The sequence below is a fragment of the Phyllobates terribilis genome, unplaced genomic scaffold (assembly GCF_046119375.1).
Source record: "Phyllobates terribilis strain yellow unplaced genomic scaffold, ASM4611937v1 Scaffold_9__5_contigs__length_417890890, whole genome shotgun sequence".
NCBI classification, from domain to species: domain Eukaryota; kingdom Metazoa; phylum Chordata; class Amphibia; order Anura; family Dendrobatidae; genus Phyllobates; species Phyllobates terribilis.
Window position 1 is genome coordinate 196,440,085 of NW_027362769.1, and position 25,440 is coordinate 196,465,524.

A 25,440-nucleotide genomic window follows, 5' to 3' on the forward strand; every position below is an offset into this window, starting at 1 on the left:
GGTCCCCCCTCTTCCCATAGGTCAGTATCACTCTGTAATAGGTCCTCCCTCTCCTCATAGGTCAGTATCACTCTGTAATAGGTCCTCCCTATCCTCATAGGTCAGTATCACTCTGTAATGGGTCCTCCCTCTTCCCATAGGTCAGTATCACTCTGTAATGGGTCTTCCCTCTTCCCATAGGTCAGTATCACTCTGTAATGGGTCCTCCCTCTTCCCATAGGTCAGTATCACTCTGTAATGGGTCCTCCATCTTCCCGTAGGTTAGTATCACACTGTAATGGGTCCTCCCTCTTCCCGTAGGTCAGTATCACACTGTAATGGGTCCTCCCTCTTCCCGTAGGTCAGTATCACACTGTAATGGCTTCTCCCTCTTCCCGTAGGTCAGTATCACACTGTAATGGCTCCTCCCTCTTCCCGTAGGTCAGTATCACACTGTAATGGCTCCTCCCTGTTCCCGTAGGTCAGTATCACTCTGTAATGGATCTTCCCTCTTCCAATAGGTCACGGTCTCACTGTAATGGGTCCTCCAGCTTCCCATAGGCCAGTATCACACTGCAATGTGTCCTCCAGCTTTCCTTAGGTCAGAGTCACAATGTAATGGCTTCTACCTCTTCACGTAGGTCAGGGTCGCACTGTAATGGGTCCTTCATCTTCCCATAGGTCATGGCCACACTGGAATGGCTCCTCCCTTTATCCGTAGGTCAGAGACACACTGTAATGGCTCCTCCCTCTTCCTTAGGTCCAGGTCTCTTTAATGGCTGTTCCTGTAGGTCAGAGACAGTTTGTAATGAGTCCTCCATCTTCCTGTAGGTCAGGGTCATAATATAATGGGCCCTCCCTCTTCCCATAGGTCAGTATCACTCTGTAATGGGTCCTCCCTCTTCCCATAGGTCAGTATCACTCTGTAATGGGTCCTCCCTCTTCCCATAGGTCAGTATCACTCTGTAATGGCTCCTCCCTCTTCCCATAGGTCAGTATCACTCTGTAATGGGTCACCCCTCTTCCCATAGGTCAGTATCACTCTGTAATAGGTCCTCCCTCTCCTCATAGGTCAGTATCACTCTGTAATAGGTCCTCCCTATCCTCATAGGTCAGTATCACTCTGTAATGGGTCCTCCCTCTTCCCATAGGTCAGTATCACTCTGTAATGGGTCTTCCCTCTTCCCATAGGTCAGTATCACTCTGTAATGGGTCCTCCCTCTTCCCATAGGTCAGTATCACTCTGTAATGGGTCCCCCCTCTTTCCATAGGTCAGTATCACTCTGTAATGGGTCCTCCCTCTTCCCATAGGTCAGTATCACACTGTAATGGGTCCTCCCTCTCCTCATAGGTCAGTATCACACTGTAATGGGTCCTCCCTCTTCCCATAGGTCAGTATCACTCTGTAATGGATCTTCCCTCTTCCCATACGTCAGTATCACTCTGTAATGGGTCCTCCCTCTTCCCATAGGTCAGTATCACTCTGTAATGGGTCCTCCCTCTTCCCATAGGTCAGTATCACTCTGTACTGGGTCCTCTCTCTTTCCATAGGTCAGTATCACTCTGTAATGGGTCCCCCCTTTTCCCATAGGTCAGTATCACTCTGTAATCGGTGCTCCCTCTTCCCATAGGTCAGTATCATTCTGTAATGGGTCCTCCCTCTTCCCATAGGTCAGTATCACTCTGTAATGGCTCCTCCCTCTTCCTGTAGGTCAGTATCACTCTGTAATGGGTCCTCCCTCTCCCCATAGGTCAGTATCACACTGTAATGGGTCCTCCCTCTCCTCATAGGTCAGTATCACTCTGTAATGGGTCCCCCCTTTTCCCATAGGTCAGTATCACTCTGTAATGGGTCCCACCTCTTCCCATAGGTCAGTATCACTCTGTAATAGGTCCTCCCTCTCCTCATAGGTCAGTATCACTCTGTAATGGGTTCTCCCTCTTCCTGTAGGTTAGTATCACTCTGTAATGGGTGCTCCCTCTTCCCATAGGTCAGTATCACACTGTAATGGGTCCTCCCTCTCCTCATAGGTCAGTATCACTCTGTAATGGGTCCCCCCTCTTCCCATACGTCAGTATCACTCTGTAATGGGTCCCCCCTCTTCCCATAGGTCAGTATCACTCTGTAATAAGTCCTCCGTCTCCTCATAGGTCAGTATCACTCTGTAATGGGTTCCCCCTCTTCCCATAGGTCAGTATCACACTGTAATGGGTCCTCCATCTTCCCATAGGTCAGTATCACTCTGTAATGGGTCCTCCCTCTTGCCATAGGTAAGTATCACTCTGTAATGGGTCCTCCCTCTCCTCATAGGTCAGTATCACTCTGTAATGGGTCCTCCCTCTTCCCATAGGTCAGTATCACTCTGTAATGGCTCCTCCCTCTTCCCATAGGTCAGTATCACTCTGTAATGGGTCTTCCCTCTTCCCATAGGTCAGTATCACTCTGTAATGGGTCCTCCCTCTTGCCATAGGTCAGTATCACTCTGTAATGGGTTCCCCCTCTTCCCATAGGTCAGTATCACTCTGTAATGTGTCCTCCCTCTCCCCATAGGTCAGTATCACTCTGTAATAGCTCCTCCCTCTTCCCATAGGTCAGTATCTTTCTGTAATGGGTCTTCCCTCTTGCCATAGGTCAGTATCACTCTGTAATGGGTCCTCCCTCTTGCCATAGGTCAGTATCACACTGTAATGGGTGCTCCATCTTCCCATAGGTCAGTATCACACTGTAATGGGTGCTCCCTCTTCCCATAGGTCAGTATCACACTGTAATGGGTCCTCCCTCTCCTCATAGGTCAGTATCACTCTGTAATAGGTCCTCCCTCTTCCCATAGGTCATTGTACCTTGTTCTTTTTGTAATTTTTTTATAAAGATTTTGCGTTTCCTCTTGACTCCTATCTTTATATTTTATGTTCCCTTTGTCAGGTGGTTACTCAGAGAACCTTATATTGATCCAAGCAGATTGAGTATATTTGGCAAGGTAATTCATCACATTATCACATAATCCTCCTCGCTGGGTTGGTGGGGTCTCGACTGTAGGTTCCGTACTGCAGGGGTTTGGGCTGTAGGTTCCGTACTGCAGTGGTTTGGGCCGTAGGTTCCCAACTGTATTGGTTCTAGCTGTAAAATCCTCATTGTAGGGTTTATGGCTGCAGGTTCCCAATTTGGATATTCTGGTTGTAGATTCCCCACTTCAGGGGTTTCGGCTGAAGTTTCTCAACCTTAGTGGTTCCAGCTGCTCGTTCCCAGCTGTGGGGGTTCTGGCTTTAGGTTTCCGATAGCGAGGGTTCTGGATGTAGGTGCCCAACTGTATCAGTTCTAGCTGTAGGGTCTTCATTTTAGAACAAATTGCTATAAGTTCCCAATTGTGAGGGTTCTGACTGTAGTTTCCCAACTCCCCAGGTTCCGTCTGTAGATTCTCAACTGCAGCAGTTCTGGCTGTGGGTTCCACATTGTTGGGTATATGGCTATAGATTACTAATGGCGTGTGGGTTCAGGCTTTAGATTTCCAACTTCTGGGGTTCTGGCTGTAGGAATTGCAGCTGTAGATTGCCTACTGTGGGGATTTCGGTTGTAGGTTCACACATGCACGACTTCTGGTTGTAGGTTCCCTACCGTTGTGGATCCAGCTATTGGTTCCCGATTGTAGGGTTTATGGCTGTAGGTTCCCAATTGCAGGGTTCCAGCTGTAATTTACCAAATATAGAGGGGGTTCTGGGTTTAGATTCCCAGCTTGTGGTTCTAGCTGTAGGTTCCTCATTGTAGAGTATACGGCTGCAGGTTCCCTATAGCGCGGGTTCTGGGTTTAGATTCCCAGCTTGTGGTTCTAGCTGTAGGTTCCTCATTGTAGAGTATACGGCTGCAGGTTCCCTATAGCGCGGGTTCTGGGTTTAGATTCCCAGCTTGTGGTTCTAGCTGTAGGTTCCTCATTGTAGAGTATATGGCTGCAGGTTCCCTATAGCGGGGGTTCTTGGTTTAGATTCCCAGCTTGTGGTTCTAGCTGTAGGTTCCTCATTGCAGAGTATATGGCTGCAGGTTCTCTATAGCGGGGGTTCTGGGTTTAGATTCCCAGCTTGTGGTTCTAGCTGTAGGTTCCTCATTGTAGAGTATACTGCTGCAGGTTCCATATAGCGGGGGCTCTGGGTTTAGATTCCCAGCTTGTGGTTCTAGCTGTAGGTTCCTCATTGCAGAGTATACGGCTGCAGGTTCCCTACAGCGGGGGTTCTGGGTTTAGATTCCCAGCTTGTGGTTCTAGCTGTAGGTTCCTCATTGTAGAGTATACGGCTGCAGGTTCCCTACAGCGGGGGTTCTGGGTTTAGATTCCCAGCTTGTGGTTCTAGCTGTAGGTTCCTCATTGTAGAGTATATGGCTGCCGGTTCCCTATAGCGGAGGCTCTGGGTTTAGATTCCCAGCTTGTGGTTCTAGCTGTAGGTTCCTCATTGTAGAGTATACGGCTGCAGGTTCCCTATAGCCGGGGTTCTGGGTTTAGACTCCCAGCTTGTGGTTCTAGCTGTAGGTTCCTCATTGTAGAGTATATGGCTGCAGGTTCCCTACAGCGGGGGTTCTGGGTTTAGATTCCCAGCTTGTGGTTCTAGCTGTAGGTTCCTCATTGTAGAGTATATGGCTGCAGGTTCCCATGTGCGGGGGTTCTGGGTTTAGATTCCCAGCTTGTGGTTCTAGCTGTAGGTTCCTCATTGTAGAGTATACGACTGCAGGTTCCCTGCAGCGGGGGTTCTGGGTTTAGATTCCCAGCTTGTGGTTCTAGCTGTAGGTTCCTCATTGTAGAGTATACGGCTGCAGGTTCCCTATAGCGGGGGTTCTGGGTTTAGATTCCCAGCTTGTGGTTCTAGCTGTAGGTTCCTCATTGTAGAGTATATGGCTGCCGGTTCCCTATAGCGGGGGTTCTGGTAGTAGATTCCCAGCTTGTGGTTCTAGCTGTAGGTTCCTCATTGTAGAGTATATGGCTGCAGGTTCCCTATAGCGCGGGTTCTGGGTTTAGATTCCCAGCTTGTGGTTCAAGCTGTAGGTTCCTCATTGTAGAGTATATGGCTGCAGGTTCCCTACAGCGGGGGTTCTGGGTTTATATTCCCAGCTTGTGGTTCTAGCTGTAGGTTCCTCATTGTAGAGTATATGGCTGCAGGTTCCCTATAGCGGGGGTTCTGGGTTTAGATTCCCAGCTTGTGGTTCTAGCTGTAGGTTCCTCATTGTAGAGTATACGGCTGCAGGTTCCCTATAGCGCGGGTTCTGGGTTTAGATTCCCAGCTTGTGGTTCTAGCTGTAGGTTCCTCATTGTAGAGTATACGGCTGCAGGTTCCCTATAGCGGGGGTTCTGGGTTTAGACTCCCAGCTTGTGGTTCTAGCTGTAGGTTCCTCATTGTAAAGTATATGACTGCAGGTTCCCTATAGCGTGGGTTCTGGGTTTAGATTCCCAGCTTGTGGTTCAAGCTGTAGGTTCCTCATTGTAGAGTATATGGCTGCAGGTTCCCTACAGCGGGGGTTCTGGGTTTATATTCCCAGCTTGTGGTTCTAGCTGTAGGTTCCTCATTGTAGAGTATATGGCTGCAGGTTCCCTATAGCGGGGGTTCTGGGTTTAGATTCCCAGCTTGTGGTTCTAGCTGTAGGTTCCTCATTGTAGAGTATACGGCTGCAGGTTCCCTATAGCGCGGGTTCTGGGTTTAGATTCCCAGCTTGTGGTTCTAGCTGTAGATTCCTCATTGTAGAGTATATGGCTGCAGGTTCCCTATAGCGGGGGTTCTGGGTTTAGATTCCCAGCTTGTGGTTCTAGCTGTAGGTTCCTCATTGTAGAGTATATGGCTGCAGGTTCCCTATAGCGCGGGTTCTGGGTTTAGATTCCCAGCTTGTGGTTCTAGCTGTAGGTTGCTCATTGTAGAGTATACGGCTGCAGGGTCCCTATAGCGGGGGTTCTTGGTTTAGATTCCCAGCTTGTGGTTCTAGCTGTAGGTTCCTCATTGTAGAGTATACGGCTGTAGGTTCCCTATAGCGGGGGTTCTGGGTTTAGATTCCCAGCTTGTGGTTCTAGCTGTAGTTTCCTCATTGTAGAGTATATGGCTGCAGGTTCCCTATAGCGGGGGTTCTGGGTTTAGATTCCCAGCTTGTGGTTCTAGCTGTAGGTTCCTCATTGTAGAGTATATGGCTGCAGGTTCCCTATAGCGGGGGTTCTGGGTTTAGATTCCCAGCTTGTGGTTCTAGCTGTAGGTTCCTCATTGTAGAGTATACGGCTGCAGGTTACCTACAGCGGGGGTTCTGGGTTTAGATTCCCTGCTTGTGGTTCTAGCTGTAGGTTCCTCATTGTAGAGTATTCGGCTGCAGGTTCCCTATAGCGGGGAGTTCTGGATTTAGATTCCCAGCTTGTGGATCTAGCTGTAGGTTCCTCATTGTAGAGTATATGGCTGCAGGTTCCCTATAGCGGGGGTTCTGGGTTTAGACTCGCAGCTTGTGGTTCTAGCTGTAGGTTCCTCATTGTAGAGTATATGGCTGCAGGTTCCTATAGCGGGGGTTCTGGTAGTAGATTCCCAGCTTGTGGTTCTAGCTGTAGGTTCCTCATTGTAGAGTATACGGCTGCAGGTTCCTATAGCGGGGGTTCTGGGTTTAGATTCCCAGCTTGTGGTTCTAGCTGTAGGTTCTTCATTGTAGAGTGTACGGCTGCAGGTTCCATATAGCGGGGGCTCTAGGTTTAGATTCCCAGCTTGTGGTTCTAGCTGTATGTTCCTCATTGTAGAGTATACGGCTGCAGGTTCTCTATAGCGGGGGTTCTGGGTTTAGATTCCCACCTTGTGGTTCTAGCTGTAGGTTCCTCATTGTAGAGTATATGGCTGCAGGTTCCCTATAGCGGGGGTTCTGGGTTTAGATTCCCAGCTTGTGGTTCTAGCTGTAGATTCCTCATTGTAGAGTATACGGCTGCAGGTTCCCTATAGCGGTGGTTCTGGGTTTAGATTCCCAGCTTCTGGTTCTAGCTGTAGATTCCTCATTGTAGAGTATACGGCTGCAGGTTCCCTATAGCGGGGGTTCTGGGTTTAGATTCCCAGCTTGTGGTTCTAGCTGTAGGTTCCTCATTGTAGACTATACGGCTGCAGGTTCCCATTTGTGGGGGTTCTGGGTTTAGATTCCCAGCTTGTGGTTCTAGCTGTAGGTTCCTCATTGTAGAGTATACGGCTGCAGGTTCCCTATAGCGGGGGTTCTGGGTTTAGATTCCCTGCTTGTGGTTCTAGCTGTAGGTTCCTCATTGTAGACTATACGGCTGCAGGTTCCCATTTGTGGGGGTTCTGGGTTTAGATTCCCAGCTTGTGGTTCTAGCTGTAGGTTCCTCATTGTAGAGTATACTTCTGCAGCTTCCCTATAGCGGGGGTTCTGGGTTTAGATTCCCAGCTTGTGGTTCTAGCTGTAGGTTCCTCATTGTAGAGTATACGGCTGCAGGTTCCCTATAGCGGGGGTTCTTGTAGTAGAATCCCAGCTTGTGGTTCTAGCTGTAGGTTCCTCATTGTAGAGTATACGGCTGCAGGTTCCCTATAGCGGGGGTTCTGGGTTTAGATTCCCAGCTTGTGGTTCTAGCTGTAGGTTCCTCATTGTAGAGTATACGGCTGCAGGTTCCCTATAGCGGGGGTTCTGGGTTTAGATTCCCAGCTTGTGGTTCTAGCTGTTGTTTCCTCATTGTAGAGTATATGGCTGCAGGTTCCCTACAGCGGGGGTTCTGGTAGTAGATTCCCAGCTTGTGGTTCTAGCTGTAGGTTCCTCATTGTAGAGTATACGGCTGCAGGTTCCCTATAGCGGGGGTTCTAGTAGTAGAATCCCAGCTTGTGGTTCTAGCTGTAGGTTCCTCATTGTAGAGTATACGGCTGCAGGTTCCCTATAGCGGGGGTTCTGGGTTTAGACTCCCAGCTTGTGGTTCTAGCTGTAGGTCCCTCATTGTAGAGTATATGGCTGCAGGTTCCCTATAGCGGGGGCTCTGGGTTTAGATTCCCAGCTTGTGTTTCTAGCTGTAGGTTCCTCATTGTAGAGTATACGGCTGCAGGTTCCCCACAGCGGGGGTTCTGGGTTTAGATTCCCAGCTTGTGGTTCTAGCTGTAGGTTCCTCATTGTAGAGTATACGGCTGCAGTTTCCCTACAGCGGGGGTTCTGGGTTTAGATTCCCAGCTTGTAGATCTAGCTGTAGGTTCCTAATTGTAGAGTATACGGCTGCAGGTTCCCATTTGCGGGGGTTCTGGTATTAGATTCCCAGCTTGTGGTTCTAGCTGTAGGTTCCTCATTGTAGAGTATAGGGCTGCAGGTTCCCTACAGCGGGGGTTCTGGGTTTAGATTCCCAGCTTGTGGTTCTAGCTGTAGGTTCCTCATTGTAGAGTATATGGCTGCAGGTTCCCTACAGCGGGGGTTCTGGGTTTAGATTCCCAGCTTGTGGTTCTAGCTGTAGGTTCCTCATTGTAGAGTATATGGCTGCAGGTTCCCTACAGCGGGGGTTCTGGGTTTAGATTCCCAGCTTGTGGTTCTAGCTGTAGGTTCCTCATTGTAGAGTATACGGCTGCAGGTTCCCTACAGCGGGGGTTCTGGGTTTATATTCCCAGCTTGTGGTTCTAGCTGTAGGTTCCTCATTGTAGAGTATATGGCTGCAGGTTCCCTACAGCGGGGGTTCTGGGTTTAGATTCCCAGCTTGTGGTTCTAGCTGTAGGTTCCTCATTGTAGAGTATACGGCTGCAGGTTCCCTACAGCGGGGGTTCTGGGTTTCGATTCCCAGCTTGTGGTTCTAGCTGTAGGTTCCTCATTGTAGAGTATACGGCTGCCGGTTCCCTATAGCGTGGGTTCTGGGTTTAGATTCCCAGCTTGTGGTTCTAGCTGTAGGTTTCTCATTGTAGAGTATACGGCTGCAGGATCCCTATAGCGGGGGTTCTGGTAGTAGAATCCCAGCTTGTGGTTCTAGCTGTAGGTTCCTCATTGTAGAGTATACGGCTGCAAGTTCCCTATAGCGGGGGTTCTGGGTTTAGATTCCCAGCTTGTGATTCTAGCTGTCGTTTCCTCATTGTAGAGTATATGGCTGCAGGTTCTCTATAGCGGGGGTTCTGGGTTTAGATTCCCAGCTTGTGGTTCTAGCTGTAGGTTCCTCATTGTAGAGTATATGGCTGCAGGTTCCCTATAGCGAGGGCTCTGGGTTTAGATTCCCAGCTTGTGGTTCTAGCTGTAGGTTCCTCATTGTAGAGTATACGGCTGCAGGTTCCCTACAGCGGGGGTTCTGGGTTTAGATTTACAGCTTGTGGTTCTAGCTGTAGGTTCCTCATTGTAGAGTATACAGCTGCAGGTTCCCTATAGCGAGGGTTCTGGGTTTAGATTCCCAGCTTGTGGTTCTAGCTGTAGGTTCCTCATTGTAGAGTATACTGCTGCAGGTTCCCTATAGCGGAGGTTCTGGGTTTAGACTCCCAGCTTGTGGTTCTAGCTGTAGGTTCCTCATTGTAGAGTATACTGCTGCAGGTTCCCTATAGCGAGGGTTCTGGGTTTAGATTCCCAGCTTGTGGTTCTAGCTGTAGGTTCCTCATTGTAGAGTATATGGCTGCAGGTTCCCTACAGCGGGGGTTCTGAGTTTAGATTCCCAGCTTGTGGTTCTAGCTGTAGGTTCCTCATTGTAGAGTATACGGCTGCAGGTTCCCTATAGCGGGGGTTCTTGGTTTAGATTCCCAGCTTGTGGTTCTAGCTGTCGTTTCCTCATTGAAGAGTCTACGGCTGCAAGTTCCCTATAGCGAGGGTTCTGGTAGTAGATTCCCAGCTTGTGGTTCTAGCTGTAGGTTCCTCATTGTAGAGTGTACGGCTGCAGGTTCCCTATAGCGGGGGTTCTGGGTTTAGACTCCCAGCTTGTGGTTCTAGCTGTAGGTTCCTCATTGTAGAGTATATGGCTGCAGGTTCCCTATGGCGAGGGCTCTGGGTTTAGATTCCCAGCTTGTGGTTCTAGCTGTAGGTTCCTCATTGTAGAGTATACGGCTGCAGGTTCCCTACAGCGGGGGTTCTGGGTTTAGATTTACAGCTTGTGGTTCTAGCTGTAGGTTCCTCATTGTAGAGTATACAGCTGCAGGTTCCCTATAGCGAGGGTTCTGGGTTTAGATTCCCAGCTTGTGGTTCTAGCTGTAGGTTCCTCATTGTAGAGTATATGGCTGCAGGTTCCCTACAGCGGGGGTTCTGAGTTTAGATTCCCAGCTTGTGGTTCTAGCTGTAGGTTCCTCATTGTAGAGTATACGGCTGCAGGTTCCCTATAGCGGGGGTTCTTGGTTTAGATTCCCAGCTTGTGGTTCTAGCTGTCGTTTCCTCATTGAAGAGTCTACGGCTGCAAGTTCCCTATAGCGAGGGTTCTGGTAGTAGATTCCCAGCTTGTGGTTCTAGCTGTAGGTTCCTCATTGTAGAGTGTACGGCTGCAGGTTCCCTATAGCGGGGGTTCTGGGTTTAGACTCCCAGCTTGTGGTTCTAGCTGTAGGTTCCTCATTGTAGAGTATATGGCTGCAGGTTCCCTATGGCGAGGGCTCTGGGTTTAGATTCCCAGCTTGTGGTTCTAGCTGTAGGTTCCTCATTGTAGAGTATACGGCTGCAGGTTCCCTACAGCGGGGGTTCTGGGTTTAGATTTACAGCTTGTGGTTCTAGCTGTAGGTTCCTCATTGTAGAGTATACAGCTGCAGGTTCCCTATAGCGAGGGTTCTGGGTTTAGATTCCCAGCTTGTGGTTCTAGCTGTAGGTTCCTCATTGTAGAGTATATGGCTGCAGGTTCCCTACAGCGGGGGTTCTGAGTTTAGATTCCCAGCTTGTGGTTCTAGCTGTAGGTTCCTCATTGTAGAGTATACGGCTGCAGGTTCCCTACAGCGGGGGTTCTGGGTTTAGATTCCCAGCTTGTGGTTCTAGCTGTAGGTTCCTCATTGTAGAGTATATGGCTGCAGGTTCCCTACAGCGGGGGTTCTGAGTTTAGATTCCCAGCTTGTGGTTCTAGCTGTAGGTTCCTCATTGTAGAGTATACGGCTGCAGGTTCCCTACAGCGGGGGTTCTGGGTTTAGATTCCCAGCTTGTGGTTCTAGCTGTAGGTTCCTCATTGTAGAGTATACGGCTGCCGGTTCCCTATAGCGTGTGTTCTGTGTTTAGATTCCCAGCTTGTGGTTCTAGCTGTAGGTTCCTCATTGTAGAGTATACGGCTGCAGGATCCCTATAGCGGGGGTTCTGGTAGTAGAATCCCAGCTTGTGGTTCTAGCTGTAGGTTCCTCATTGTAGAGTATACGGCTGCAAGTTCCCTATAGCGGCGGTTCTGGGTTTAGATTCCCAGCTTGTGATTCTAGCTGTCGTTTCCTCATTGTAGAGTATACGGCTGCAGGTTCCCTATAGCGGGAGTTCTGGGTTTAGATTCCCAGCTTGTGGTTCTAGCTGTAGGTTCCTCATTGTAGAGTATACGGCTGCAGGTTCCCTACAGCGGGGATTCTGGGTTTAGATTCCCAGCTTGTGGTTCTAGCTGTAGGTTCCTCATTGTAGATTATACGGCTGCAGGTTACCTATAGCGGGGGTTCTGGTAGTAGATTCCCAGCTTGTGGTTCTAGCTGTTGGTTCCTCATTGTAGAGTATGCGGCTGCAGGTTCCCTATAGCAGGGGTTCTGGGTTTAGATTCCCAGCTTGTGGTTCTAGCTGTAGGTTCCTCATTGTAGAGTATACGGCTGCAGGTTCCCTATAGCGGGGGTTCTGGGTTTAGATTCCCAGCTTGTGGTTCTAGCTGTAGGTTCGTCATTGTAGAGTATATGGCTGCAGGTTCCCTATAGTGGGGGTTCTGGGTTTAGATTCCCAGCTTGTGGTTCTAGCTGTAGGTTCCTCATTGTAGAGTATACGGCTGCAGTTTCCCTACAGCGGGGGTTCTGGGTTTAGATTCCCAGCTTGTAGATCTAGCTGTAGGTTCCTCATTGTAGAGTATACGGCTGCAGGTTCCCATTTGCGGGGGTTCTGGTATTAGATTCCCAGCTTGTGGTTCTAGCTGTAGGTTCCTCATTGTAGAGTATATGGCTGCAGGTTCCCTACAGCGGGGGTTCTGGGTTTAGATTCCCAGCTTGTGGTTCTAGCTGTAGGTTCCTCATTGTAGAGTATACGGCTGCAGGTTCCCTACAGCGGGGGTTCTGGGTTTCGATTCCCAGCTTGTGGTTCTAGCTGTAGGTTCCTCATTGTAGAGTATACGGCTGCCGGTTCCCTATAGCGTGGGTTCTGGGTTTAGATTCCCAGCTTGTGGTTCTAGCTGTAGGTTCCTCATTGTAGAGTATACGGCTGCAGGATCCCTGTAGCGGGGGTTCTGGTAGTAGAATCCCAGCTTGTGGTTCTAGCTGTAGGTTCCTCATTGTAGAGTATACGGCTGCAAGTTCCCTATAGCGGGGGTTCTGGGTTTAGATTCCCAGCTTGTGATTCTAGCTGTCGTTTCCTCATTGTAGAGTATATGGCTGCAGGTTCCCTATAGCGGGGGTTCTGGGTTTAGATTCCCAGCTTGTGGTTCTAGCTGTAGGTTCCTCATTGTAGAGTATACGGCTGCAAGTTCCCTATAGCGGGGGTTCTGGGTTTAGATTCCCAGCTTGTGATTCTAGCTGTCGTTTCCTCATTGTAGAGTATATGGCTGCAGGTTCCCTATAGCGGGGGTTCTGGGTTTAGATTCCCAGCTTGTGGTTCTAGCTGTAGGTTCCTCATTGTAGAGTATATGGCTGCAGGTTCCCTATAGCGGGGGTTCTTGGTTTAGATTCCCAGCTTGTGGTTCTAGCTGTCGTTTCCTCATTGAAGAGTCTACGGCTGCAAGTTCCCTATAGCGGGAGTTCTGGGTTTAGATTCCCAGCTTGTGGTTCTAGCTGTAGGTTCCTCATTGTAGAGTATATGGCTGCAGGTTACCTATAGCGGGGGTTCTGGTAGTAGATTCCCAGCTTGTGGTTCTAGCTGTAGGTTCCTCATTGTAGAGTATATGGCTGCAGGTTCCCTATAGCGGGGGTTCTGGGTTTAGACTCCCAGCTTGTGGTTCTAGCTGTAGGTTCCTCATTGTAGAGTATATGGCTGCAGGTTCCCTATAGCGGGGGCTCTGGGTTTAGATTCCCAGCTTGTGGTTCTAGCTGTAGGTTCCTCATTGTAGAATATACGGCTGCAGGTTCCCTACAGCAGGGGTTCTGGGTTTAGATTCCCAGCTTGTGGTTCTAGCTGTAGGTTCCTCATTGTAGAGTATACGGCTGCAGGTTCCCTACAGCGGGGGTTCTGGGTTTAGATTCCCAGCTTGTGGATCTAGCTGTAGGTTCCTCATTGTAGAGTATACGGCTGCAGGTTCCCTACAGCGGGGGTTCTGGGTTTAGATTCCCAGCTTGTGGTTCTAGCTGTAGGTTCCTCATTGTAGAGTATACGGCTGCCGGTTCCCTATAGCGTGTGTTCTGGGTTTAGATTCCCAGCTTGTGGTTCTAGCTGTAGGTTCCTCATTGTAGAGTATACGGCTGCAGGATCCCTATAGCGGGGGTTCTGGTAGTAGAATCCCAGCTTGTGGTTCTAGCTGTAGGTTCCTCATTGTAGAGTATACGGCTGCAAGTTCCCTATAGCGGGGGTTCTGGGTTTAGATTCCCAGCTTGTGGTTCTAGCTGTAGGTTCCTCATTGTAGACTATACGGCTGCAGATTCCCTATAGCGGGGGTTCTGGGTTTAGATTCCCAGCTTGTGGTTCTAGCTGTAGGTTCCTCATTGTAGAGTATACGGCTGCAGGTTCCCTACAACGGGGATTCTGGGTTTAGATTCCCAGTTTGTGGTTCTAGCTGCAGGTTCCTCATTGTAGATTATACGGCTGCAGGTTACCTATAGCGGGGGTTCTGGTAGTAGATTCCCAGCTTTTGGTTCTAGCTGTAGGTTCCTCATTGTAGAGTATACGGCTGCAGGTTCCCTATAGCGGGGTTCTGGGTTTAGATTCCCAGCTTGTGGTTCTAGCTGTTGGTTCCTCATTGTAGAGTATGCGGCTGCAGGTTCCCTATAGCGGGGGTTCTGGGTTTAGATTCCCAGCTTGTGGTTCTAGCTGTAGGTTCCTCATTGTAGAGTATGCGGCTGCAGGTTCCCTACAGCGGGGGTTCTGGGTTTAGATTCCCAGCTTGTGGTTCTAGCTGTAGGTTCCTCATTGTAGAGTATACGGCTGCAGGTTCCCTATAGCGGGGGTTCTGGGTTTAGATTCCCAGCTTGTGGTTCTAGCTGTAGGTTCCTCATTGTAGAGTATACGGCTGCAGGTTCCCTATAGCGGGGGTTCTGGGTTTAGATTCCCAGCTTGTGGTTCTAGCTGTAGGTTCCTCATTGTAGAGTATATGGCTGCAGGTTCCCTATAGCGGGGGTTCTGGTAGTAGATTCCCAGCTTTTTGCTCTAGCTGTAGGTTCCTCATTGTAGAGTATACGGCTGCAGGTTCCCTATAGCGGGGGTTCTGGTAGTAGATTCCCAGCTTGTGGTTCTTGCTGTAGGTTCCTCATTGTAGAGTATACGGCTGCCGGTTCCCTATAGCGGGGGTTCTGGGTTTAGATTCCCAGCTTGTGGTTCTAGCTGTAGGTTCCTCATTGTAGAGTATATGGCTGCAGGTTCCCTATAGCGCGGTTCTGGGTTTAGATTCCCAGCTTGTGGTTCTAGCTGTAGGTTCCTCATTGTAGACTATACGGCTGCAGATTCCCTATAGCGGGGGTTCTGGGTTTAGATTCCCAGCTTGTGGTACTAGCTGTAGGTTCCTCATTGTAGAGTATACGGCTGCAGGTTCCCTATAGCGGGGGTTCTGGGTTTAGATTCCCAGCTTGTGGTTCTAGCTGTAGGTTCCTCATTGTAGAGTATATGGCTGCAGGTTCCCTATAGCAGGGGTTCTGGGTTTAGATTCCCAGCTTGTGGTTCTAGCTGTAGGTTCCTCATTGTAGAGTATACGGCTGCATGTTCCCTATAGCGGGGGTTCTGGGTCTAGATTCCCAGCTTGTGGTTCTAGCTGTAGGTTCCTCATTGTAGAGTGTACGGCTGCAGGTTCCCTATAGCGGGGGTTATGGGTTTAGATTCCCAGCTTGTGGTTCTAGCTGTAGGTTCCTCATTGTAGAGTATACGGCTGCAGGTTCCCTATAGCGGGGGTTCTGGGTTTAGATTCCCAGCTTGTGGTTCTAGCTGTAGGTTCCTCATTGTAGAGTATATGGCTGCAGGTTCCCTATAGCGCGGTTCTGGGTTTAGATTCCCAGCTTGTGGTTCTAGCTGTAGGTTCCTCATTGTAGACTATACGGCTGCAGATTCCCTATAGCGGGGGTTCTGGGTTTAGATTCCCAGCTTGTGGTTCTAGCTGTAGGTTCCTCATTGTAGAGTATACGGCTTCAGGTTCCCTATAGCGGGGGTTCTGGGTTTAGATTCCCAGCTTGTGGTACTAGCTGTAGGTTCCTCATTGTAGAGTATACGGCTGCAGGTTCCCTATAGCGGGGGTTCTGGGTTTAGATTCCCAGCTTGTGGTTCTAGCTGTAGGTTCCTCATTGTAGAGTATATGGCTGCAGGTTCCCTATAGCGGGGGTTCTGGGTTTAGATTCCTAGCTTGTGGTTCTAGCTGTAGGTTCCACATTGTAGAGTATACGGCTGCATGTTCCCTATAGCGGGGGTTCTGGGTCTAGATTCCCAGCTTGTGGTTCTAGCTGTAGGTTCCTCATTGTAGAGTGTACGGCTGCAGGTTCCCTATAGCGGGGGTTCTGGGTTTAGATTCCCAGCTTGTGGTTCTAGCTGTAGGTTCCTCATTGTAGAGTATACGGCTGCATGTTCCCTATAGCGGGGGTTCTGGGTCTAGATTCCCAGCTTGTGGTTCTAGCTGTAGGTTCCTCATTGTAGAGTGTACGGCTGCAGGTTCCCTATAGCGGCGGTTCTGGGTTTAGATTCCCAGCTTGTGGTTCTAGCTGTAGGTTCCTCATTGTAGAGTATACAGCTGCAGGTTCCCTATAGCGGGGGTTCTGGGTTTAGATTCCCAGCTTGTGGTTCTAGCTGTAGATTCCTCATTGTAGAGTATAAGGCTGCAGGTTCCCTATAGCGGGGGTTCTGGTAGTAGATTCCCAGCTTGTGGTTCTAGCTGTAGGTTCCTCATTGTAGAGTATATGGCTGCAGGTTTCCTATAGCGCGGGTTCTGGGTTTAGATTCCCAGATTGTGGTTCTAGCTGTAGGTTCCTCATTGTAGAGTATACGGCTGCAGGTTCCCTATAGCGGGGGTTCTGGGTTTAGATTCCCAGCTTGTGGTTCTAGCTGTAGGTTCCTCCTTGTAGAGTATACGGCTGCAGGTTCCCTATAGCGGGGGTTCTGGGTTTAGATTCCCATCTTGTGGTTCTAGCTGTAGGTTCCTCATTGTAGAGTATACGGCTTCAGGTTCCCTATAGTGCGGGTTCTGGGTTTAGATTCCCATATTGTGGTTCTAGCTGTAGGTTCCTCATTGTAGACTATACGGCTGCAGGTTCCCTATAGCGGGGGTTCTGGGTTTAGATTCCCAGCTTGTGGTTCTAGCTGTAGGTTCCTCCTTGTAGAGTATACGGCTGCAGGTTCCCTATAGCGGGGGTTCTGGGTTTAGATTCCCATCTTGTGGTTCTAGCTGTAGGATCCTCATTGTAGAGTGTACGGCTGCAGGTTCCCTATAGCGGGGGTTCTGGGTTTAGATTCCCAGCTTGTGGTTCTAGCTGTAGGTTCCTCATTGTAGAGTATACGGCTGCAGGTTCCCTATAGTGCGGGTTCTGGGTTTAGATTCCCAGCTTGTGGTTCTAGCTGTAGATTCCTCATTGTAGAGTATACGGCTGCAGGTTCCCTATAGCGGGGGTTCTGGGTTTAGATTCCCATCTTGTGGTTCTAGCTGTAGGTTCCTCATTGTAGAGTATATGGCTGCAGGTTCCCTATAAAGCGGGTACTGAGTTTAGATTCCCAGCTTGTGGTTCTAGCTGTAGGTTCCTCATTGTAGAGTATATGGCTGCAGGTTCCCTATAACGCAGGGTTCTGGGTTTAGATTCCCAGCTTGTGTTCTAGCTGTAGATTCCTCATTGTAGAGTATATGGCTCCAGGTTCCCTATAGCGGGGGTTCTGGGTATAGACTCCCAGCTTGTGGTTCTGGCTGTAGGTTCCTCATTGTAGAGTATATGGCTGCAGGTTCCCTATAGCGGGGGTTCTGGGTATAGACTCCCAGCTTGTGGTTCTAGCTGTAGGTTCCTCATTGTAGAGTATATGGCTGCAGGTTCCCTATAGCGCGGTTCTGGGTTTAGATTCCCAGCTTGTGGTTCTAGCTGTAGGTTCCTCATTGTAGACTATACGGCTGCAGGTTCCCTATAGCGGGGGTTCTGGGTTTAGATTCCCAGCTTGTGGTTCTAGCTGTAGGTTCCTCATTGTAGAGTATATGGCTGCAGGTTCCCTATAGCGGGGGTTCTGGGTTTAGATTCCCAGCTTGTGGTTCTTGCTGTAGGTTCCTCATTGTAGAGTATACGGCTGCAGGTTCCCAATAGCGGGGGTACTGGGTTTAGATTCCCAGCTTGTGGTTCTAGCTGTAGGTTCCTCATTGTAGAGTATATGGCTGCAGGTTCCCTATAGCGGGGGTTCTGGGTTTAGATTCCCAGCTTGTGGTTCTAGCTGTAGGTTCCTCATTGTAGAGTATACGGCTGCAGGTTCCCAATAGCGGGGGTTCTGGGTTTAGATTCCCAGCTTGTGGTTCTAGCTGTAGGTTCCTCATTGTAGAGTATATGGCTGCAGGTTCCCTATAGCGGGGGTTCTGGGTTTAGATTCCCAGCTTGTGGTTCTAGCTGTAGGTTCCTCATTGTAGAGTATATGGCTTCAGGTTCCCTATAGCGGGGGTTCTGGGTCTAGATTCCCAGCTTGTGGTTCTAGCTGTAGGTTCCTCATTGTAGAGTGTACGGCTGCAGGTTCCCTATAGCGGGGGTTCTGGGTTTAGATTCCCAGCTTGTGGTTCTAGCTGTAGGTTCCTCATTGTAGAGTATACAGCTGCAGGTTCCCTATAGCGGGGGTTCTGGGTTTAGATTCCCAGCTTGTGGTTCTAGCTGTAGATTCCTCATTGTAGAGTATAAGGCTGCAGGTTCCCTATAGCGGGGGTTCTGGTAGTAGATTTCCAGCTTGTGGTTCTAGCTGTAGGTTCCTCATTGTAGAGTATACAGCTGCAGGTTTCCTATAGCGCGGGTTCTGGGTTTAGATTCCCAGATTGTGGTTCTAGCTGTAGGTTCCTCATTGTAGAGTATACGGCTGCAGGTTCCCTATAGCGGGGGTTCTGGGTTTAGATTCCCAGCTTGTGGTTCTAGCTGTAGGTTCCTCCTTGTAGAGTATATGGCTGCAGGTTCCCTATAGCGGGGGTTCTGGGTTTAGATTCCCATCTTGTGGTTCTAGCTGTAGGTTCCTCATTGTAGAGTATACGGCTTCAGGTTCCCTATAGCGCGGGTTCTGGGTTTAGATTCCCATATTGTGGTTCTAGCTGTAGGTTCCTCATTGTAGACTATACGGCTGCAGGTTCCCTATAGCGGGGGTTCTGGGTTTAGATTCCCATCTTGTGGTTCTAGCTGTAGGTTCCTCATTGTAGAGTGTACGGCTGCAGGTTCCCTATAGCGGGGGTTCTGGGTTTAGATTCCCAGCTTGTGGTTCTAGCTGTAGGTTCCTCATTGTAGAGTATACGGCTGCAGGTTCCCTATAGCGGGGGTTCTGGGTTTAGATTCCCAGCTTGTGGTTCTAGCTGTAGATTCCTCATTGTAGAGTATACGGCTGCAGGTTCCCTGTAGCGGGGGTTCTGGGTTTAGATTCCCATCTTGTGGTTCTAGCTGTAGGTTCCTCATTGTAGAGTATATGGCTGCAGGTTCCCTATAGAGCGGGTACTGAGTTTAGATTCCCAGCTTGTGGTTCTAGCTGTAGGTTCCTCATTGTAGAGTATATGGCTGCAGGTTCCCTATAGCGCAGGGTTCTGGGTTTAGATTCCCAGCTTGTGTTCTAGCTGTAGATTCCTCATTGTAGAGTATATGGCTCCAGGTTCCCTATAGCGGGGGTTCTGGGTTTAGACTCCCAGCTTGTGGTTCTGGCTGTAGGTTCCTCATTGTAGAGTATATGGCTGCAGGTTCCCTACAGCGGGGGTTCTGGGTTTAGATTCCCAGCTTGTGGTTCTGGCTGTAGGTTTCTCATTGTAGAGTATATGGCTGCAGGTTCCCTATAGTGGAGGTTCTGGGTTTAGATTCCCAGCTTGTGTTCTAGCTGTAGATTCCTCATTGTAGAGTATATGGCTGCAGGTTCCCTATAGCGGGGGTTCTGGGTTTAGATTCCCAGCTTGTGTTCTAGCTGTAGGTTCCTCATTGTAGAGTATACGCCTGCAGGTTCCCTATAGCGGGGGTTCTAGGTTTAGATTCCCAACTTGTGGTTCTAGCTGTAGATTCCTCATTGTAGAGTATATGGCTGCAGGTTCCCTATAGCGGGGGTTCTGGGTTTAGATTCCCAGCTTGTGGTTCTAGCTGTAGGTTCCTCATTGTAGAGTATATGGCTGCAGGTTCCCTATAGCGGGGGTTCTGGGTTTAGATTCCCAGCTTGTGGTTCTAGCTGTAGGTTGCTCATTGTAGAGTATACGGCTGCAGGGTCCCTATAGCGGGGGTTCTGGGTTTAGACTCCCAGCTTGTGGTTCTAGCTGTATGTTCCTCATTGTAGAGTATATGGCTGCAGGTTCCCTATAGCGGGGGTTCTGCGTTTAGATTCCCAGCTTGTGTTCTAGCTGTAGGTTCCTCATTGTAGAGTATACGCCTGTAGGTTCCCTATAGAGGGGGTTCTGGGTTTAGATTCCCAGCTTGTGGTTCTAGCTGTAGATTCCTCATTGTAGAGTATATGGCTGCCGGTTCCCTATAGCGGGGGTTCTGGGTTTAGATTCCCTGCTTGTGTTTCTAGCTGTAGGTTCCTCATTGTAGAGTATATGGCTGCAGGTTCCCTATAGCGGGGGTTCTAGGTTTAAATTCCCAGCTTGTGGTTCTAGCTGTAGATTCCTCATTGTAGAGTATATGGCTGCAGGTTCCCTATAGCGAGGGTTCTGGGTTTAGATTCCCAGCTTGTGGTTCCAGCTGTAGGTTCCTCATTGTAGAGTATATGGCTGCAGGTTCCCTATAGCGGGGGTTCTGGGTTTAGATTCCCAGCTTGTGGTTCTAGCTGTAGGTTGCTCATTGTAGAGTATACGGCTGAAGGGTCCCTATAGCGGGGGTTCTTGGTTTAGATTCCCAGCTTGTGGTTCTAGCTGTAGGTTCCTCATTGTAGAGTATATGGCTGCAGGTTCCCAATAGCGGGGGTTCTGGGTTTAGATTCCCAGCTTGTGGTTCTAGCTGTAGGTTCCTCATTGTAGAGTATACGGCTGCAGGTTACCTACAGCGGGGGTTCTGGGTTTAGATTCCCTGCTTGTGGTTCTAGCTGTAGGTTCCTCATTGTAGAGTATTCGGCTGCTGGTTCCCTATAGCGGGGAGTTCTGGATTTAGATTCCCAGCTTGTGGATCTAACTGTAGGTTCCTCATTGTAGAGTATATGGCTGCAGGTTCCCTATAGCGGGGGTCCTGGGTTTAGACTCGCAGCTTGTGGTTCTAGCTGTAGGTTCCTCATTGTATAGTATATGGCTGCAGGTTCCTATAGCGGGGGTTCTGGTAGTAGATTCCCATCTTGTGGTTCTAGCTGTAGGTTCCTCATTGTAGAGTATACGGCTGCAGGTTCCTATAGCGGGGGTTCTGGGTTTAGATTCCCAGCTTGTGGTTCTAGCTGTAGGTTCTTCATTGTAGAGTGTACGGCTGCAGGTTCCATATAGCGGGGGCTCTAGGTTTAGATTCCCAGCTTGTGGTTCTAGCTGTAGATTCCTCATTATAGAGTATATGGCTGCAGGTTCCCTATAGCGGGGGTTCTGGTAGTAGATTCCCAGCTTGTGGTTCTAGCTGTAGGTTCCTCATTGTAGAGTATACGGCTGCAGGTTCCTATAGCGGGGGTTCTGGGTTTAGATTCCCAGCTTGTGGTTCTAGCTGTAGGTTCTTCATTGTAGAGTGTACGGCTGCAGGTTCGATATAGCGGGGGCTCTAGGTTTAGATTCCCAGATTGTGGTTCTAGCTGTAGGTTCCTCATTGTAGAGTATATGGCTGCAGGTTCCCTATAGCAGGGGTTCTGGGTTTAGATTCCCAGCTTGTGGTTCTAGCTGTAGATTCCTCATTGTAGAGTATACGGCTGCAGGTTCCCTATAGCGGTGGTTCTGGGTTTAGATTCCCAGCTTCTGGTTCTAGCTGTAGATTCCTCATTGTAGAGTATACGGCTGCAGGTTCCCTATAGCGGGGGTTCTGGGTTTAGATTCCCTGCTTGTGGTTCTAGCTGTAGGTTCCTCATTGTAGAGTATACGGCTGCAGGTTCCCATTTGTGGGGGTTCTGGGTTTAGATTCCCAGCTTGTGGTTCTAGCTGTAGGTTCCTCATTGTAGAGTATACTTCTGCAGCTTCCCTATAGCGGGGGTTCTGGGTTTAGATTCCCAGCTTGTGGTTCTAGCTGTAGGTTCCTCATTGTAGAGTATACGGCTGCAGGTTCCCTATAGCGGGGGTTCTTGTAGTAGAATCCCAGCTTGTGGTTCTAGCTGTAGGTTCCTCATTGTAGAGTATACGGCTGCAGGTTCCCTATAGCGGGGGTTCTGGGTTTAGATTCCCAGCTTGTGGTTCTAGCTGTAGGTTCCTCATTGTAGAGTATACGGCTGCAGGTTCCCTATAGCGGGGGTTCTGGGTTTAGATTCCCAGCTTGTGGTTCTAGCTGTTGTTTCCTCATTGTAGAGTCCACGGCTGCAGATTCCCTATAGCGAGGGTTCTGGTAGTAGATTCCCAGCTTGTGGTTCTAGCTGTAGGTTCCTCATTGTAGAGTATACGGCTGCAGGTTCCCTATAGCGGGGGTTCTAGTAGTAGAATCCCAGCTTGTGGTTCTAGCTGTAGGTTCCTCATTGTAGAGTATACGGCTGCAGGTTCCCTATAGCGGGGGTTCTGGGTTTAGACTCCCAGCTTGTGGTTCTAGCTGTAGGTTGAGTGTACGGCTGCAGGTTCCCTACAGTGGGGGCTCTGGGTTTAGATTCCCAGCTTGTGGTTCTAGCTGTAGGTTCCTCATTGTAGAGTATACGGCTGCAGGTTCCCTACAGCGGGGGTTCTGGGTTTAGATTCCCAGCTTGTGGATCTAGCTGTAGGTTCCTCATTGTAGAGTATACGGCTGCAGGTTCCCATTTGCGGGGGTTCTGGTTTTAGATTCCCAGCTTGTGGTTCTAGCTGTAGGTTCCTCATTGTAGAGTATATGGCTGCAGGTTCCCTACAGCAGGGGTTCTGGGTTTAGATTCCCAGCTTGTGGTTCTAGCTGTAGGTTCCTCATTGTAGAGTATATGGCTGCAAGTTCCCTACAGCGGGGGTTCTGGGTTTAGATTCCCAGCTTGTGGTTCTAGCTGTAGGTTCCTCATTGTAGAGTATACGGCTGCAGGTTCCCTACAGCGGGGGTTCTGGGTTTATATTCCCAGCTTGTGGTTCTAGCTGTAGGTTCCTCATTGTAGAGTATATGGCTGCAGGTTCCCTACAGCGGGGGTTCTGGGTTTAGATTCCCAGCTTGTGGTTCTAGCTGTAGGTTCCTCATTGTAGAGTATACGGCTGCAGGTTCCCTACAGCGGGGGTTCTGAGTTTCGATTCCCAGCTTGTGTTTCTAGCTGTATGTTCCTCATTGTAGAGTATACGGCTGCCGGTTCCCTATAGCGTGGGTTCTGGGTTTAGATTCCCAGCTTGTGGTTCTAGCTGTAGGTTCCTCATTGTAGAGTATACGGCTGCAGGATCCCTATAGCGGGGGTTCTGGTAGTAGAATCCCAGCTTGTGGTTCTAGCTGTAGGTTCCTCATTGTAGAGTATATGGCTGCAGGTTTCCTATAGCGGGGGTTCTGGGTTTAGATTCCCAGCTTGTGGTTCTTGCTGTAGGTTCCTCATTGTAGAGTATATGGCTGCAGGTTCCCTACAGCGGGGGTTCTGGGTTTAGATTCCCAGCTTGTGGTTCTAGCTGTAGGTTCCTCATTGTAGAGTATACGGCTGCAGGTTCCCTACAGCGGGGGTTCTGGGTTTAGATTCCCAGCTTGTGGTTCTAGCTGTAGGTTCCTCATTGTAGAGTATATGGCTGCAGGTTCCCTACAGCAGGGGTTCTGGGTTTAGATTCCCAGCTTGTGGTTCTAGCTGTAGGTTCCTCATTGTAGAGTATATGGCTGCAAGTTCCCTACAGCGGGGGTTCTGGGTTTAGATTCCCAGCTTGTGGTTCTAGCTGTAGGTTCCTCATTGTAGAGTATATGGCTGCAGGTTCCCTACAGCGGGGGTTCTGGGTTTAGATTCCCAGCTTGTGGTTCTAGCTGTAGGTTCCTCATTGTAGAGTATATGGCTGCAGGTTCCCTACAGCGGGGGTTCTGGGTTTAGATTCCCAGCTTGTGGTTCTAGCTGTAGGTTCCTCATTGTAGAGTATATGGCTGCAGGTTCCCTATAGCGGTGGTTCTGGTAGTAGATTCCCAGCTTTTGGTTCTAGCTGTAGGTTCCTCATTGTAGAGTATACGGCTGCAGGTTCCCTATAGCGGGGTTCTGGGTTTAGATTCCCAGCTTGTGGTTCTAGCTGTAGGTTCCTCATTGTAGAGTATACGGCTGCAGGTTCCCTATAGCGGGGGTTCTGGGTTTAGATTCCCAGCTTGTGGTTCTAGCTGTAGGTTCCTCATTGTAGAGTATATGGCTGCAGGTTCCCTATAGTGGGGGTTCTGGGTTTAGATTCCCAGCTTGTGGTTCTAGCTGTAGGTTCCTCATTGTAGAGTATACGGCTGCAGGTTCCCTATAGCGGGGGTTCTGGGTTTAGATTCCCAGCTTGTGGTTCTAGCTGTAGGTTCCTTATTGTAGAGTATATGGCTGCAGGTTCCCTATAGCGGGGGTTCTGGTAGTAGATTCCCAGCTTGTGGCTCTAGCTGTAGGTTCCTCATTGTAGAGTATACGGCTGCAGGTTCCCTATAGCGGGGGTTCTGGTAGTAGATTCCCAGCTTGTGGTTCTAGCTGTAGGTTCCTCATTGTAGAGTATACGGCTGCAGGTTCCCTATAGCGGGGGTTCTGGGTTTAGACTCCCAGCTTGTGGTTCTGGCTGTAGGTTCCTCATTGTAGAGTATATGGCTGCAGGTTCCCTATAGCGAGGGTTCTGGGTTTAGATTCCCAGCTTGTGGTTCTAGCTGTAGGTTCCTCATTGTAGAGTATACGGCTGCAGGTTCCCTATAGCGGGGGTTCTGGGTTTAGATTCCCAGCTTGTGGTACTAGCTGTAGGTTCCTCATTGTAGAGTATACGGCTGCAGGTTCCCTATAGCGGGGGTTCTGGGTTTAGATTCCCAGCTTTTGGTTCTAGCTGTAGGTTCCTCATTGTAGAGTATATGGCTGCAGGTTCCCTATAGCGGGGGTTCTGGGTTTAGATTCCCAGCTTGTGGTTCTAGCTGTAGGTTCCTCATTGTAGAGTATATGGCTGCAGGTTCCCTATAGCGCGGGTTCTGCGTTTAGATTCCCCGCTTGTGGTTCTAGCTGTAGGTTCCTCATTGTAGAGTATACGGCTGCAGGTTCCCTATAGCGGGGGTTCTGGTAGTAGATTCCCAGCTTGTGGTTCTAGCTGTAGGTTCCTCATTGTAGAGTATACGGCTGCAGGTTCCCTATAGCGGGGGTTCTGGGTTTAGACTCCCAGCTTGTGGTTCTGTCTGTAGGTTCCTCATTGTAGAGTATATGGCTGCAGGTTCCCTATAGCGAAGGTTCTGGGTTTAGATTCCCAGCTTGTGGTTCTAGCTGTAGGTTCCTCATTGTAGAGTATACGGCTGCATGTTCCCTATAGCGGGGGTTCTGGGTTTAGATTCCCAGCTTGTGGTTCTAGCTGTAGGTTCCTCATTGTAGAGTATACGGCTGCAGGTTCCCTATAGCGGGGGTTCTGGGTTTAGATTCCCAGCTTGTGGTTCTAGCTGTAGGTTCCTCATTGTAGAGTATATGGCTGCAGGTTCCCTATAGCGGGGGTTCTGGGTTTAGATTCCCAGCTTGTGGTTCTAGCTGTAGCTTCCTCATTGTAGAGTATATGGCTGCAGGTTCCCTATAGCGCGGGTTCTGGGTTTAGATTCCCAGCTTGTGGTTCTTGCTGTAGGTTCCTCATTGTAGAGTATACGGCTGCAGGTTCCCTATAGCGGGGGTTCTGGGTTTAGATTCCCAGCTTGTGGTTGTAGCTGTAGGTTCCTCATTGTAGAGTATATGGCTGCAGGTTCCCTATAGCGCGGTTCTGGGTTTAGATTCCCAGCTTGTGGTTCTAGCTGTAGGTTCCTCATTGTAGACTATACGGCTGCAGATTCCCTATAGCGGGGGTTCTGGGTTTAGATTCCCAGCTTGTGGTTCTAGCTGTAGGTTCCTCATTGTAGAGTATACGGCTGCAGGTTCCCTATAGCGGGGGTTCTGGGTTTAGA

The 25,440-nt window shown here is 49.5% G+C and overlaps 1 protein-coding gene across 1 annotated transcript in view; it reads left to right on the forward strand.

Moving 5' to 3' along the window:
- Window positions 1-25,440, forward strand: part of DPP10 (dipeptidyl peptidase like 10) — a 685,122-nt gene that overhangs the window by 448,240 nt on the left and 211,442 nt on the right. The window contains exon 17 of the mRNA XM_073646140.1: window positions 2,903-2,957. Coding sequence (XP_073502241.1) covers window positions 2,903-2,957 — 55 coding nt within the window. The remainder of the gene's footprint in view (window positions 1-2,902; window positions 2,958-25,440) is intronic.